Source organism: Sander lucioperca, chromosome 12, assembly GCF_008315115.2.
Source record: "Sander lucioperca isolate FBNREF2018 chromosome 12, SLUC_FBN_1.2, whole genome shotgun sequence".
NCBI lineage: Eukaryota > Metazoa > Chordata > Actinopteri > Perciformes > Percidae > Sander > Sander lucioperca.
In genome coordinates, this window is record NC_050184.1 from 32,367,751 (window position 1) to 32,383,071 (window position 15,321).

The window sequence follows — 15,321 nt, forward strand, 5'->3', positions numbered from 1 at the left end:
ACGGCTTGTTTATTGCTAAGACCGTTTAGCTTTAAGCATTTTAACCGTGTTTAGGCCAGCTAGTAGCTAACGGTAGGCTAATGTTACCTGCTGCCAAGTGTAGTGTTAACTAGCATCACGTGCAGTGATGCTTCTGTTGCCTGAAACGTCTTTTTCGAAGCACCAGAGGCACAGGCTTCTAAGTGCAAGCACCAAAATGAGGCCATATTGGCATCAGGTTTCTAGTTCCCAACCCTAGGTGTTACTAACCATTTGATCCACGCTCATCCTCTTTATACCCAGAGGAGGTCCAGAAAACAGGCTTCGGACAGCAAGGATTTCAGACACTTTAGGGATTGCTCCACTTTGCACCTGAAAATGAACAGAAAATCAGTTTATCCCACTTTCATGGAATAATGGATACAAGTTCAACCTGTTGTTTTACACCTATGTATGTGTATGAGTTAGTAATGAGGGACTCTATCCGATTACCGAACCAACGATATTTGGCCATTAAGTCTTTTGTAATTTCATTTTTGTACTTGATGATAGTCTATACCTAAACTGAACTATGTTTCATAGGCAAATATTGTACTCTTTTAGGCCGGCTTCACACTGGCTGCGTGGCGTGAGCGTGTCAGCTGCTTGGCGTGTCCGTTTTTATTTCGGCTCCCATGTTAACAGGTTAGAGCTTGCACACTGCCTGCGTGACACGCATGTCTCAGGCGCGGCTCGAGCCGCGCCGAAAACGCGTGCATGCTAGAAATAGAACCGTCGCCTATTTTTCACGCGACACGCAAGCGTTTTGGAAGCGTTTCCAGACAAAATAAAATACAAAAAAATGTTTATATGTCATTTTGACACGAATACATTTAATAAATGACATTTTGATGTTTGAAAGTCTCTAGGTTTTGACATAAATGCAGATTATAAATGTAATTAAAAAAAATAATAAATAATTATCGATTTTCAAATATTGCACCTGTCAATACAGAACAAAATATTCTGTAGCCTATTTTGCCGTCAATACTGCCGACGTTGTCTTTGCTGTAATCAAATCAGTATAGGGTTGAAGAACACGCTATTATTTCATTTTATCAATGGGAAACACACGTGTACAGACAAGGCTAGCAACAACAGCAGCGCAGCGTCAGACACGTTTCTGGTGTGAAAAGACATAGAAAACGCCACGCAGCCGCCACGCCACTGAGACGGAAAAAGAAACACCACGCTCACGCCGCGCAGCCTGCGTGTGTGGCCGGCCTTACTCCACTATAGTTAACACACAGCTGTAGTTCTTAGTTACTTTTCAGATAAGGATTTTAACATAGAAAAACATATGATGAGTTTATAAAAAGTGTCTGGTTGTTCTTCTTGTCATGTTTCCGATGTCTATGAGTTGGTAGCAGTTCCAACAAAGACAAATTTCTCCTATAAACTTTACAGTTTATCTTAACAAGTGTGAGGCCAAAAGAGGTCAAAATAATATTTTTTGAAATGTCCAAGAATGGAACTTAGTTTTTTTCCTTTGTTGCTCTCCCATCAATCATCTCACAACCCCTCAGATTTAAGTTGTGGTCCTCTGGATGAGCAGACCCCTACCATGGGAACCACTCTATTCACCTGCCTCACTGTATATAAAGTAGCTGAAACTACCTCAACCAGCTACAACAGTAAAATGCTAAAAAAAGTCAATTATAATGTATTATATTGTCTTGAATGTTATGTTATTATGTCATCTTTTCTTAACCCTTGTGTTGTCTTCCGATCGGCCATGAGCTTGATGTCCTTCCGGGTCAAAATAGAGAAAAAAAAGATTTGAAAACTTTTTTTTTGTTGCTTTTACCCCCAGACGTTTGTGTCTCTTTTTGAGACGCTTTTTTAAATTCATGGTCAATAAAGCTAATTTATATGACATTATACCCAATTCTTTAGTTTAAAAAAAAGCTGAAATTATGAATTATTTTGACTAATAGTTAAGATCAGAGTGGATCACAGACTGGTTTATGTCAACGTTAAGTCAGGAGACTGTTTTGAAACCATTTTAACATTTTTTTTCAAATGCTATGAAATTGAATAAAACACCTAAAATCCCAAATTCAATAAAAGTAATAACCTGCGAAGATCTTGCATCCATGCATCCATGTTATTTTTGGGCAATTTGGTTGAAATAAACCTATATTTCTGCTACGAAAAGCTTTGAAAACAGGACAACACAAGGGTTAGTTTTTGTCTAAGGCCACGTCCACACGTACCAAAACGATTTTTTCCCCCGTCTTCCCTATGTTCATGTTGTAAAGTGTATGTTTTGTACGTTGTTTTAAAAAACAAATAAAAATAGTTAATCGTAATAATGTAATATATAATAATATAATTTATATTATATTTTACTTATGTAGGGTTTGACTGCTTGTAATTACTTGTAAGGAGCGTCTGCGTTGTTTAAGCACTAGACAGTTCATATCCACAGTTGATAAATAAGCCCCTGGTGTTTGTGAGGTAGTTCTTACATTTTAGTTATTTTATCTGCTCAGTCACTTTCTGGACAGCGAATGCATCAATGTATGCTCTAAAATTATGCTTGTGCATATTTTCAACAGAAGAGTGTGATGTATAGCTGGTGGTACTAGAACAGATGGTTGGTAAAAGTTTGATCTATTCTGCATCTATTCTTCTGTACCCTGTCACATATTTCCTCATCATAATGCCGTATTTCTACCACCAAACACTTCGGCTGCGTTCACTTACTGTGGCACACAGGTCTTTAAGGCGCCTCTGTAGCTGGCCGTCTTTGACCTGTTGGCTCGTGCTCTCGAGCCCTTTGAGCACTGACCAGTGGTGCTGGGCCCTCAGGGAATGGTACAATCCCTGAAACTCCTCCTTCTGCTGAGGAGTCCAGAAATGTGGGATCAGGAGCTGGCGGGGGAAAAAGTACCTGGCAGTGAACAGGAGAGGATGGTAGCAGAGAGAGGAGGGACGGTAAAATATACATATATCAACAGGGACAAGATAGCAAGCAAGGAACATTACTATCAATCATTTCAGAATGCTTTGCTGAATATGAATCAAAAGGGTGCCAACTGGAATGAAAAGATGGTTATTTTAAAGTAGCTCACATCAAGACAAAAACCAGGTAGTTGGCGAAGGGAGGGATGGATATCACCACCAGCGGCACGGCCTTGATCATGTCTCTGCGAAACTGCAAAACAAATGTAAAGTAAGTAAAGCTGCTGTGAGATAATACACTTTACAGAGCTGAAATTATACAATAAAGACAAAGCGTTAAATGAAAGTGCTGCTCACTTATAAAGAAATAACTTACAGAACATAATTCTTGAATTCTGGAATCTACTGCTGAACTTCAGACATCTGACTTAATCTGATTATTTTTTCTTTGTCATTTCAATATCCAACTCCTTTCTTCTGTCTCATTTTTCTTTCTAATATTTAATTATAGCCTGCTAGCCTGACAAGCCAGACCCACATCAAGATGTTGGGTCTGGGAACTCACCATTGGCAGGGCTCAATCCGAGGGGCGGGATAAACGGTTGTCGTTCAAATTCCCTCTGCACTCATAGCCAACCAGAGCAACGCTAGTTGATGGATTAAACTTTTGCCGTATCCGGTCGGCAATAGTGTTGATGAACTGACCGAAGAGCCGGTTAATTAACCCGACTCGTGTCACTGAACCAGGAGAATCGAGTGCCATACGTCAATGAACCAACTCACTCCTGTTCTCTTAATACATCAATGCATTTGTGCCGTTGTGTGTAGCTGGTATTCTTCTGCTAGGCTGATACTGTGTGTGTAGTAATCTAGCTCATTAGCGCCTCCACTGGAGTGGTGGTAGAATCAATCAAGAAATGGCCTAGACCGCGCACCAGGCTACTGAACGAGACCGAATGTAACCGTGCAACCGGCCGCTCGAGTCTAATGTAATCAAGCGTGTCTTGGTTCTCGGCAAGTTTGAGTTATTAACCAAGCCTTGTTTCTGGTGCATCTTAGATGATTGTGTTCATGGCAATTCACACATTATCGATGGGGAAGTAGGCTACATCACATACAAATACACGTCATGTTATCTTGGTAGTTATGTTAAGTTAAATGTTTGTTACATGGTAGGTAGGCTGTCACCAGGAGACCGCGCACCAGGCTACTGAACGAGACCGTAACCGTGCCTAATGCATGAGTCTATGTAATCAAACGGGTGTCTAGGTTCTCGGCAAGTTTGAGTTATCAACCGATCCCAGAAGCCTTTATGTCTCGTGCATTTTAGAATTGTGTTCATGGAAATTCATAGGCTACATTACCAAGGGGAAATTATTTTATCACATACAAATACGCGTAATGTTATCTTGGTAGTTATGTCAAGTTAAATGTTAAAAGTGAATGTTGCTACATGGTAGTTAGACTGTCACAAGGAGACTGCGCACCAGGCTACCGAATGTAACCGTGGCCAGTGTGTGAGTCTAGTGTCGGTCAGTATGAGTGTGTAAATAGTATGTCGAGACCGAATGTAACCGCTCGAGTCTAATGTAATCCAGCGGTTTCTGGCAGGGGAAGTAAATACGCGATCCTAACCCTAACCCTAACCCACCCACCAACTCTATACACGATGTGATTGGCCTGACCAGAGTTTGGTTTTTTCAGCTCGCAAGCCAACGGAGAGTTGCTAGACGACCTTGGCTGCAAATTACATTTGCTGCCGCTAGGGTGCGTCTAGATTTCTAGGCTAACAGCCTGCTAGAATGGGTCACCAAATGTGGCGCCCCTTAATATACCTGGGCAGCCTGCCCAGGTAAAGTCTATGTGTGGGGAAACACTGGTATAGGTCTTTTACTGGAATCTCTATCTTCCACTATAAAAAAAAAAATTTTTAATAAACCTTTTTTTTTTCTCCTAGCTCTGTAATACAACACAGCACTAACATAGATAGTGCTGGCCTCCTTTGAAGTAATGCTGTTTGATCATTTTATTGTATCTTCTACTTAGTGTTTTGGAAACGTGTAAAAACATGATCAATAACCTACAGCATTTCTACCCAGCCAATCATCTCACTGTGTCATAAAAAATATCAAATATTAAAAATTGTTGACTCAATATCTGGTTATAAATGTGACAGTGTTTTGGATATGACTAATGGTGGTGGAGAGGACCCACCTGTCTGAGCTTCTCCATCTCCCTGTAGGGCAAATCCTTGAACTGCACTCCATCAGAGAACATCTTAGCTTTTATCCTCTGCACATCTTTGGCATCTCGGAACAGTAGCTTGAATCCTGGAATAATAAAAATCACGTTGATGATAATGCAAATATGGATGAAAGTGATGGCAGCATAGCTTGCCATGCTAGGTGCTGGCCTTGCCATCGGGGGAGCAAATGGGGTTCAGTGTCTTGCTCAAGGACACTTCGTCATGTGAACAGGAGGAGGTGGGCATTGAACTACCAACCCCCTCTTAAACCACAGCCGCCTTGTACTGTACACTGCAGTCCCATTAAAAGATTTGGACGTGTGTTGTGCCACAAATACAGTTTTACATTAAACAATTCCTGCCATTACACCAAATAATCACAAAAAAAATATGTTTAATACAATACTCAAGTGTAATTGCATTAGTTATGATATGCAGTGACTGAGATTTTAAACTATTCCATAAATGCTCCATACGTACAGTATCTTTGGATATAGTATGAAGAACATATCAACTTATTTTGTCTTTGAAACTTGGACTCTGAATCTCTGTATATGAGATAAGAGAGACTATATTGTCATCCCTCTGCACAGTGCAGTAAATCGAGCAAGAAATTTGTATTTCTCCTGGTCCCCGGCGCCAAAAAAAAGAAAAAGAATGGTGCACCATTCAGACTACATACAAGGTGCAAAAAAAGATGGTACAATGCATAGGACAAATATACAAGAGTTATAAAAATAGAAAAGTATGAACATAAGCGTGTATAAGAAAGTGAACTTCAAATTTGGGATGACATGGTACTCATGTTTTTAAACTTAAATTCATTCTACTGCTACTAGTAGAATGAATGCTGCTAAATTATACTATTTGTTTTTTTTCCACTTTTGAACTTTAATCTTAAAAAACTCCAACTATACAACCATACAGTATTAAAGATGCTAGAGAGGTGAGTTACAGTAACAGTCTATCTTACCTTCCGTAAATGTGTGATAGAGTTGATAAAAGCGGGGAAATCGCCTTTTAAGGAAACCTTCATATTTGGTATTTACCCTCTGGAGGCTGGAGGCCACATAGCGACCAATACCTCGTCTAACTTTGGACGATGAGTAGTGTCGGCACAGGGGCAACCTGTAGAGTAGAAGAGGTAAACACAAATAAGTTAACGCCTACTAAAAGATCAGCAATTAAAATGGATTTCCCCCCCCCCCGATATGTGCTCCCTATCGAGGTGTGCTTTGGTTCTCCACGTGTAGGAGCATTATTTAACAGGGAATTTGGTCTTTCAAAAATGCACTACTCTGAAAAATCTTAAATATTAATGCAGTATCATAATACTACTCTGAAAAATCTTAAATAAATACATTAATGCAGTATCATAACATGCTCCCCATATTCTTCCTAGAACTTCAACAATTAGTCGACCTATCGATTAGAAGATCATCAGAAAAATAATCGGCAACTATTTTGATAATCAATTAACCGTTAAAGTAAATCTTCATGCAAAAAATGTGTTTTTCGTTTTATTAAAGACATCACCTTGGACTTTGAAAAACTGGGATTAACATGTTTCCCTATTAATTATTACTAACCTGCAGATGAATCGATAATGAAAATAATTAGTTAATTAGTTAGTTGCAGCCCTAATTCTTACACTATACATAGAGTCAGTAGTGGTGTAAAATCTAACACAATTAGCTATGTAGTGGGAGCAATATTTCTTATGGGATTGGGTCTATCGAAATACGCTAACCCTGATAAAAGAAAACAAGATATCAAAATATGCTCCCAATATATTCTTACAGTACACTAACCCCTGTTTTGTAATCAAAAACACAAATGAGGTGTCATAATATTGACGGAAATACACAAAAACACATCTTTCGACAAGGCTGCATAAATCGTCAGAACACCAGAAATCATCTCTAACGTTACACCTCCATGCTCAGTGGTTTGGATATATTTTAGACAAAAATCAAAGGTGGTTGTATGCTGGTCGTGTATCAATGACACAGCATAGTAGCATGATTTAAATATAAAGTGGACAACTGAGTTTACATTAGAACATATCTTTAAATCAAACACAAACGGTTGAGCATAGCAGCCTAACGTTACTGATTTGCAGCTAGCTTAATTTAGCAAGGGTTCAAGTGAGATGCGAGTAAAACAAAGAGACAAATCTTGGACGAATGAAGCATAAAGATGTTTAAACATACCTGGACTGACAGGACCCATAAGGAAAGTAAAGGCCATTTGATATCCTGTTTGTCCTGAGACCACACAGACGGGTCAAAGACAAATTGCTACACAGGTTTGAGCAGGACAGCGCCATGTTTCATACATGTATACAGTAAAGTTCCGCGTACGTTACCGTAATGACGCTCATGTACGACAAAGCCAAAAGCCGTTCAGTTATGGAGTTACCGTAAAGTCTGCCGTGTACACGGATTCAACGATGTATTATTGGCAATAACACACACACACACACACACACACACACACACACACAGTCAGGCTTTTCTCTACCTACTCACACTTTCAGCTAGGAACTTCATCCAGACCTTACAACGTTACACACCTTTCATACATTATTATTCAAATTTTAAGGCCAGCAATTAAGTTTAGCGACAGCTTTTAAAAACAATGTTCCACAACTTTATTGGTATTATTCAACTTTTAATGGCACTCATACAAATAACCAACCTATTTCCAACTATTCCTACATTCCTGCATACTTACACATTTAAAGACAATAGCATCAGCGTTTCAGTATCATGCCGCAATTTCTTCAGATATTGCGTTCTCGAGTTTAAATGATGCTGTGTCACACCTTCAGATATTTTTTTAAAGAAAATTTTGAGCAAAAGTAACGACTCTTGGGTTAATTTGAATGCAGATGATTTTAAGCAGGAAGTCATGTGACTTCGAGATGTTCGCTAAATGGGGGCGGAGCAACGAAATTATCAAAAGCTTTCACCGGTCGCAAACAGAGACAGTTAAGAAAGCAAGACGCCGACGAGAAAAAGAATAAAAAAGGTCCATAAAATGTTATTTTCCGTGCCAATTTTGTAACCGACTGTATTTCAAACACTTGTTAAAAAGTTCTTAAACGTTCTTTCAGGTAATATGAATTATACTCTTCATTGGCCAATTTACAATTAAAGTTGGGCGACTTGCCAAGTTTTTGCTAGCAAACATGACCACTAACATTAGCCAACATTTTGCGGTTTAAGGGCAATGTTTGACAATGAATAAGCTAATTAAAGTTCAACGAATACTTCTAGATAATGAGTCTTATTACCATCCAGTTGAAACTTAACTGCACTAAACGGCTGATTGGAAACTGCAAACCTGGGTACGTTTTGACCGTGTAAACATAATATAAAATCTGGTGCTATTGCATTCTCTTCTCTTTACCCCAGGCGACTGCTTCACTCAGTGTAGATAGCACAGAGTATAACTAACGCCATAACTTGGTATATTATTCCAAACAACCGTACACCTCGAATCAGGTGTTAGATAATTCGGCACACCTGTACACTAGACAGAATTCTGCATATTCATGATGAATTTCTTTTGAATGTGGATCTAGAAACCAGAAGAAATCAGTATTTGTTTTGACCTTATATCTACTTTGTTTTTAATTTGTATTCCATGTTAACTTGAATTGTATCTATGACCCTACCAGTTTGCCAGTTGGTGTCTTCAGTAAATCCCAGCTAGCGATGGCGGCCACCATCAGATTTGGAACCACCTGCGCTCCATGCAAAACTGCTCCTGTCCAGAGTCCACAGCTGGAAGAAGAAACCGGTAAAACAAAAATATTTCCTCACATTTTAACATCTTAAGTTGTCTTCCGTCTTAGTAAATATTAAAGGGTTAAACGTATTAATTTGTTCTTCTCTGACTTTAAAGATGAAAAAGGAAACTGTGACCCGGAAAAACTTCTGCAGTGCCCTTTTGATAAGAACCACCAAATCCGAGCCTGCCGCTTCCCTTACCATCTTATAAAGTGCAGGAAAGTGAGTCAAACTCATTATAGCAAGTAACACCAGCAGGCATGGCAAAATATTGTAGATTTACATGGACGTAGAGTTCAGGGACGTGTGTATTATGTATATTTGAACCAAAAATGTCCTTTCCTTTGCCTCTTTTCTCTCTCATTTATGTAGAATCATCCGAAACTGGCCATGGAGCTAAAAACCTGCCCTTTCAATGCTCGCCACCTGGTCCCCAAGCATGAGCTGACATACCACACTGAAACCTGTGAAGACCGAATATCTGTGGACACTGAAGATGGTAAGTCATCACTTTTTTGCTCTTTCTATTTTTTACCTTGCGGAGTTAACATGCTCTCGCAGTGTTTGAGTTGAATTATGCTCTGTTTACAGGTGGAAGCACAAATGGACTTAGTAAATGGCAGGTCCCAGTCAGCACTTGGGTAAACCAGAACATGACTGAAGATTGGGACAAAGGTATTACTAATAACCACAACTTGTTTTAACACTTTGATTTTTGTGTGATTGAACAAAGAAGCCGGTGCTTGAGTTTGAAATATTCAATGCATAGTTTCTAAAGCAATTTTCTTTTTCTCCCCTTCCATGCTCGGAACCAGACTTTGAAAACTCTGATTTTGTCTGTAAAAGTAACTGAGCATTTTGTCTTGCAGAGGCTGATGATGATGCCGCTCCGTTTGTGTGGGGTGTGAACACAGTCCTGAATCAGAAGTAAGTGTTATACTTAATCCAGTCTGCTTCAGATCTTAGCAAGTGCATATTTTCTTAATACCTTAACTGTTTTGTCTTGTTTCTCTGCAGGCAGGAAATGAGGCCCACCAACAACCTTGGTCCAAGTTTTAGAACTCCCAATACCCTTCCCTGGACCCCGATATAAACCATAATGTATGCGTAACTTATTTTATATTAGATCTACTGTAGGTTCAAGTTGCAGCAGTCTCATTTTAGTCACCTGATGTGGTACCGTAACTGCAGGCATAGCCTCCATTTGTTTTAGTTTTTCTGTATTTCCTTGCATTCCCAACTGTTAACAGTTACAAAGGGCAGTGGTTGAATATTGTGGGCTTGTTATATTAAAGGTGTTTTTATTTCAAATAATTGTGTGAAGTTAGCATGGTAGGTGTTCTATTTCAAATTTTGTGGTTGAGTTATGAAAATGTTTACTAAAGTGAATCGCATGTTGTGATGTGCATGGATTTCAAATACAGTTTGGCAATGGGATGGGACTGTTTTCCTATTTTGTTTTTTTCTATTTTAGAAAGCCTCAGTGGCAGTATTGCAAAATGAAAGAAAATAAATTAGAAAAGACATTAAACGGGTACAGAAAATACACATGTGGACAATGTATATACACACAGGCCTATTTCACAATAGCAATTGGGTCGTAAACTCACTTATATTTTATAATAACTATAGTCAATCGTTGAGGTACTCTTCCCAAGCAAAGTAAGCAGCTGTTCAGAAGTTTTAAGTGTCACTTCATGGCCACAGGATGGCAGTACTCATCAACCCAAGCACTGACATCACTATCTGCCTGCTTCCCACTCAATTTAATACTTCATTCCTTTGATTTGAGTAGCTCCTCTGGTAAGCAAACATGTTTAATAAAGGCACTTTTCATGCATAAAGTACATCATTAGCCATTGCAGTGTTGGAGGGATTTAGTTAATTTACATAAGTAAAAGTCCTAATACCACACCAAAAATATGTTACAAGTAAAAGTCCTATGTTAATGTTAGTTCAGTAAAAATATGTAAGTATAATCAGGAAAATGTACTCAAGACTTAAAAGTAAAATTACTCTATGCAGAGAAATGGCTCCTGTGACTGACAACTATTATATCAAATTATCAGACTTAGGATTTTACCGTTTTGGTTAACTGAGGTGGAGCTAATTTTGAACTATTTTGTATGAAACTGCAACTAATGATTTTTTTCATTATGGATTAATCTGCCAATTATTTTCACCATCAATCAACTGATTGTTTGGTTTGTAAAAAAAAAAAGGGGGGGGGGGAGTTAAATTTCACAATTACCCAAGACCCAAAGTGACACCTTTCTAATGTTTGTTTCACTGGAGTGACTTCAGTGTGATGAATCTCAGAATAATCCCAGTGTGAGACCGGCCAGCCTGAGCACTCTGTCATATCTAAGTGGCATTATTGATTTCATGTGATGACTGTCTATTTTAGATGTGGCTATTAATAGAAGTGTTCAGACAGGCCTGCTGCCCTGTCACCATCTGTAAGGATGAGGAGATATGACGTGCACGTCTTCTGCCCTGCACAGGCCCCTATGTCTATCGAGGAACCGCTTCCTCCTCTTAAATGTAAAGCTGTTACTACCTGCTCACTGAGTGATATGAAGAAGCTCATGTTAGTTCTGAACTCTTCAACTTGTCATTGATGAGGCTTAAATGTCATGTTGTCCCTTCTGATCCCAAGTCGGTGATGTTAATTTGAGCTCAGCAGAGCGGTGTGCCAGCAGGAACTGATTCAGTGCCAATTAAATATGATTTACGAAAAACTAAATTGCACTTGGCAAGATATATAAATAGTTCTTAAGATGTTCTCCAATTTCTAAATACTGTAGATGTTTATCGCTATTATTTCCTATCAAAAATTCTACATTCAAAATTAAAAGTACAGCAATTATTAGCAATTAAGTGTTCTAAAATTATAAAGTACTCATATAATTACATTACTGAATTGTACATGTGGAGCTATAGTGCTTTATATACCGTTAGTTCATTTAAAACAATGAATCATACTTTATCAGATGATCGTATGTTTTCTGCAAAAAATCATGATCTTAAAAGTGCCTTGGAAATGTACACATAAAATGAAAACACTTAAGTACAAGTACCTCGAAACTATACTTAAGAATATTATTGAGTAAATATACTTATTTTTCACTATTGGCAATGTCCATATTATAGATATAAACTTAATTAAATGTCAATCTAGTCTATAATAATGTATAAATAATGTAATTGGTGTCTATCCAATGTAATTGCTGTCTGTCCAATTGGTGTCTGTCCAATGTCCAATCTACTGCGTTTCCTCTCAAGATGTTAGACCAAACCCTTTTCCTCTAAATGAATGTCGTTGTGGCTATTGATCAGTAATAAATTATCATTGATTAAAACCATTTCCCCCTTTTTGGCTAGAAATCTAATACCAATTCCATGTTTAAACTCCTGCTGACCAGCAGCATAAAATGACTGAAACTAAATAGCCTGGGTACATTCTGTTCCAAGAGTGCTCAGTACAAGACACTGTCAGTGGGGAGAAGCACTGTAAGTCTACAGGAGGAAAGACAAACTGTATGTTGCCAGTCACCTGTGAGACTTCCTCCCTTCTCCTGTTTCAATGGCTTGATTAAAGTGCATTTCTAAACATGGCATTTTTAGGGTGGCATCAACCTTTAAGACAGCAACATATTTTGTCTACTTGTTCTCAGTTTCTCTGCTCCCTCAGAGTATGTTTCAAGGTCGGTGCACCACTTTGATCCAAACTGAAACATCTCAACAACTATCCGATCGATTGCCATGACATTTTCTACAGACCTTCATGGTCCCCAGAGGATGAATCCTACTGGCTTTCATGATCCCCTGACTTTTTCCTCTAGCGCCCCCATGAGGTTTACATTTGTGGTTTTGAGTAAAATGTCTCGACGGCTAGCCACAAAATTTGGTTCAGCCATTCACTAATCACTTTGTTTTTTCAGACTCAAACTTTATTGAGTTTTAATTTTTACAGCAAACAAACAGAGGCAAAATTAAAATACACAACTGTATTGTGTTGATAATGAAATATCAGAGTGAAGGCACTAAAATAAGATAATAAGGATAGAATTATACTTAAAAATAAAAAATAAATAAATACAATAGAATAGACAGTCCATGACAAGAAAAATTAGACCATGCACGACATGTTAAGCAGTCTTTCCAGGAGACTACCAAAAACACTGTTGCGTGTCCATTCATTGTCCAATGTGAGGTTGAGGTAGTCCAATAAACAGACCCCTGTATTGCACCCAGACCACTTCCACCCTCAATTCTGTTACTAATCACTTTGTTGATCCCTTAACTTTTCATCTAGCACCATAACCAGGTCAACATTTATTTATGATCTTATTGTCCAATATTTTGGTTTATGACTAAATGACATGTCAATCAGCCTCAGCTGCACTTTGTGTTTAGTTTAGCTATGAACACGCCAAACTGAGATGGTAAACATAGTAAACATACCTGCTAAACATCAGCATGTTAGCGTTGTCACTGTTAGCATGTTGATGTTAGCATTTAGCTCAAAGCACCTCTGTGCCCTTAGCTAAGTAAGCCTACACCCTCACAGAGCTGTAAACCCTTAGTCTTGTTAAAATTAATACCAGATACACATCACAAAAATTATAATAATGACATACGATAAATTAAAAGAAATAATAGATAGGTAAATCAGAAAGCTACAGGTATGCTGTGTTTCAGACACTTTTGACCTTTTTTTTTTTTTGCTGTTTTCTAAGAATGTTTGCAATGTGATAATTCCAACGTTCGACCTCTGTATGTACAATATCCCTAAAAATCTAATTAAAGTAATGATGTTTTCATAAACTGACATCTTTGGGGACACATTTGACCCCAGCTGGTCATCTGAGGGTTTAAGGGAAGTAAAAGCCACTGAGCATGTTGCTTTACTTTTTAACTATAAAATTCAACCTGCTGCTCTTCCGGTCCACATTGAGCTATGACCCTTATGAGACTCATCACGCTCACCCGGCAGCTGGACACTCGGCTAACAAGTTTCAGGCACGCAGTGAAACCCAAGCCTCTTTGTTGATCTTATTTTATAAATGTGACATTCTCATATTCTCACAGACATTAAGAGTCCTGCACAATGTGGAGTGGACACTTTAGTCTCTGTAACTGGCCTCTAATCCTGTAACTCTGTCTGAAGCTTGTGATCCTCTATTATCACTGGTATTTCATACTCAAGTCAAACAAGCTGCAGTCAAGTTGCTCTCGCTTTCCCCAGTTTCCACTACGGCACGATGGGTAGATCATAAGAGAGCTACCCTACCCCCCTTTGTCACTATCAGTGTACCATTACCCACATACGATCCGTAATAGGAGTGATCTATCCTACTGCTCTTAATGCATAAGTCCAACATTTGCAGTGTTATCAAGTCCTCCAACTTATATTAAGTTACGTAACAACACCAGGCGGAGAAATTTAGAAGCTGTAACTCAAGAGAAGCATGAGACCAGCTGGTTGCTGCTTCAGATAATTTAGCTGTAGGTTACCTCTAAAACCATGAGCAAGGTCTATTCTCAGTGTTTGATATGACATTGGACCAAGTGCAATAAATCTACAGGAATTCATCTTAGTGACACTGAAGCATATAGATAGACTCATACGTGCTGTCAACCTACACCCCAGTGTGACTGCAGCTAAAGATGGATGTGCACTGAGCAACTCATGATGGTTCGGTGTGCTGTTGGACAAAAGTGTGTCTGAAGTTAATTAAACACCAGAGAACATAATTAACACAATGCACTGAATACTGCATATCTTCTTTGTAGGAACTTTGTTATTGAGCTGTCGTCTGGTTCAGTCCTTTTTTTTCCTCCAGTAATACAGATGGGTCTGGTGTTGTGCTTCAATGACGACTTTAATCCCCTGGTTGGAGAAACAATTGACCAATCAGAGCTTAGCAGGCGGCATTAAGAATTGAGACGTCATCTTCCTGCATAGATACCTAGCTACATTAATTTAAAATACCAAGAGAAAAACGTTGACAACCACGTCACTCGCTACTGATTGTTAACAAAACTAAAAAAGAATAGTCTAACATTAACACGATGTCAAGCTGAACGAATGAAGTGAAACAGAGCGGCAATTCAGTCTGATTATCAGACTACTTTTATACTCTAGCTCCTTTCACATAAACTTGCATAAAATATTTTGCAAACTGAAGAAGTCGGCTGGATTAGAGCCTGACTAATACTGGATTTATGAGGTCGTTTTTTTTACATAAAGACATAACATTAAAAAAAAAAAAGATTAAAGATTATTACCAATATGTGCACTGACTGAGGCATTTCATTGCAATTTCTTGGCACTTATCAGCAAACATA

The 15,321-nt window shown here is 38.5% G+C and overlaps 2 protein-coding genes across 11 annotated transcripts in view; one reads left to right on the plus strand and one right to left on the minus strand.

The window, feature by feature from the left end:
• letmd1 (LETM1 domain containing 1) overlaps positions 1-8,015 on the minus strand; it is a 13,987-nt gene extending 5,972 nt beyond the window's left edge. The window contains exons 1-6 of one of the 2 annotated variants that reach the window (XM_031290243.2): positions 7,907-8,015; positions 6,144-6,298; positions 5,140-5,255; positions 3,096-3,178; positions 2,728-2,914; positions 250-351 (exon numbers count right to left, since the gene is read on the minus strand). In XM_031290243.2, coding sequence (XP_031146103.1) covers positions 250-351; positions 2,728-2,914; positions 3,096-3,178; positions 5,140-5,255; positions 6,144-6,298; positions 7,907-7,926 — 663 coding nt within the window. In that variant the 5' untranslated portion in view covers positions 7,927-8,015. Of the gene's footprint in view, positions 1-249; positions 352-2,727; positions 2,915-3,095; positions 3,179-5,139; positions 5,256-6,143; positions 6,299-7,383; positions 7,663-7,906 lie in introns of those variants that run through there. The other variant, XM_031290244.2, reaches the window with a different exon arrangement.
• A 94-nt stretch (positions 8,016-8,109) lies between these two features.
• Positions 8,110-10,404, plus strand: zgc:56699 (uncharacterized protein LOC405758 homolog). 9 transcript variants are annotated; one of them, XM_031290250.2, is made up of 8 exons: positions 8,185-8,203; positions 8,590-8,679; positions 8,856-8,977; positions 9,083-9,189; positions 9,340-9,466; positions 9,559-9,642; positions 9,837-9,894; positions 9,985-10,404. In XM_031290250.2, the coding sequence occupies exons 3-8, from the start codon at positions 8,893-8,895 to the stop codon at positions 10,058-10,060; spliced, it is 537 nt and encodes a 178-aa protein (XP_031146110.1). In that variant the 5' UTR covers positions 8,185-8,203; positions 8,590-8,679; positions 8,856-8,892; the 3' UTR covers positions 10,061-10,404. The 9 variants fall into 9 exon arrangements, with proteins under 9 accessions (XP_031146112.1, XP_031146110.1, XP_031146111.1 ...); XM_031290251.2 differs by having other exon boundaries at positions 8,197-8,288; positions 8,864-8,977; XM_031290249.2 differs by having other exon boundaries at positions 8,198-8,288.
• Positions 10,405-15,321: the final 4,917 nt, after the last annotated feature.

Excerpts from the sequence above, each read along its gene's own strand:
- zgc:56699 (XM_031290246.2), top strand. The coding sequence starts at position 8,455 with ATGAGTCTTATTACCATCCAGTTGAAACTTAACTGCACTAAACGGCTG. Across the intron at positions 8,523-8,855 it reads ATTGGAAACTGCAAACCTGG|TTTGCCAGTTGGTGTCTTCA; the intron begins GTACGTTTTGAC and ends TGACCCTACCAG. Across the intron at positions 9,643-9,836 it reads GACTGAAGATTGGGACAAAG|AGGCTGATGATGATGCCGCT; the intron begins GTATTACTAATA and ends TTTGTCTTGCAG.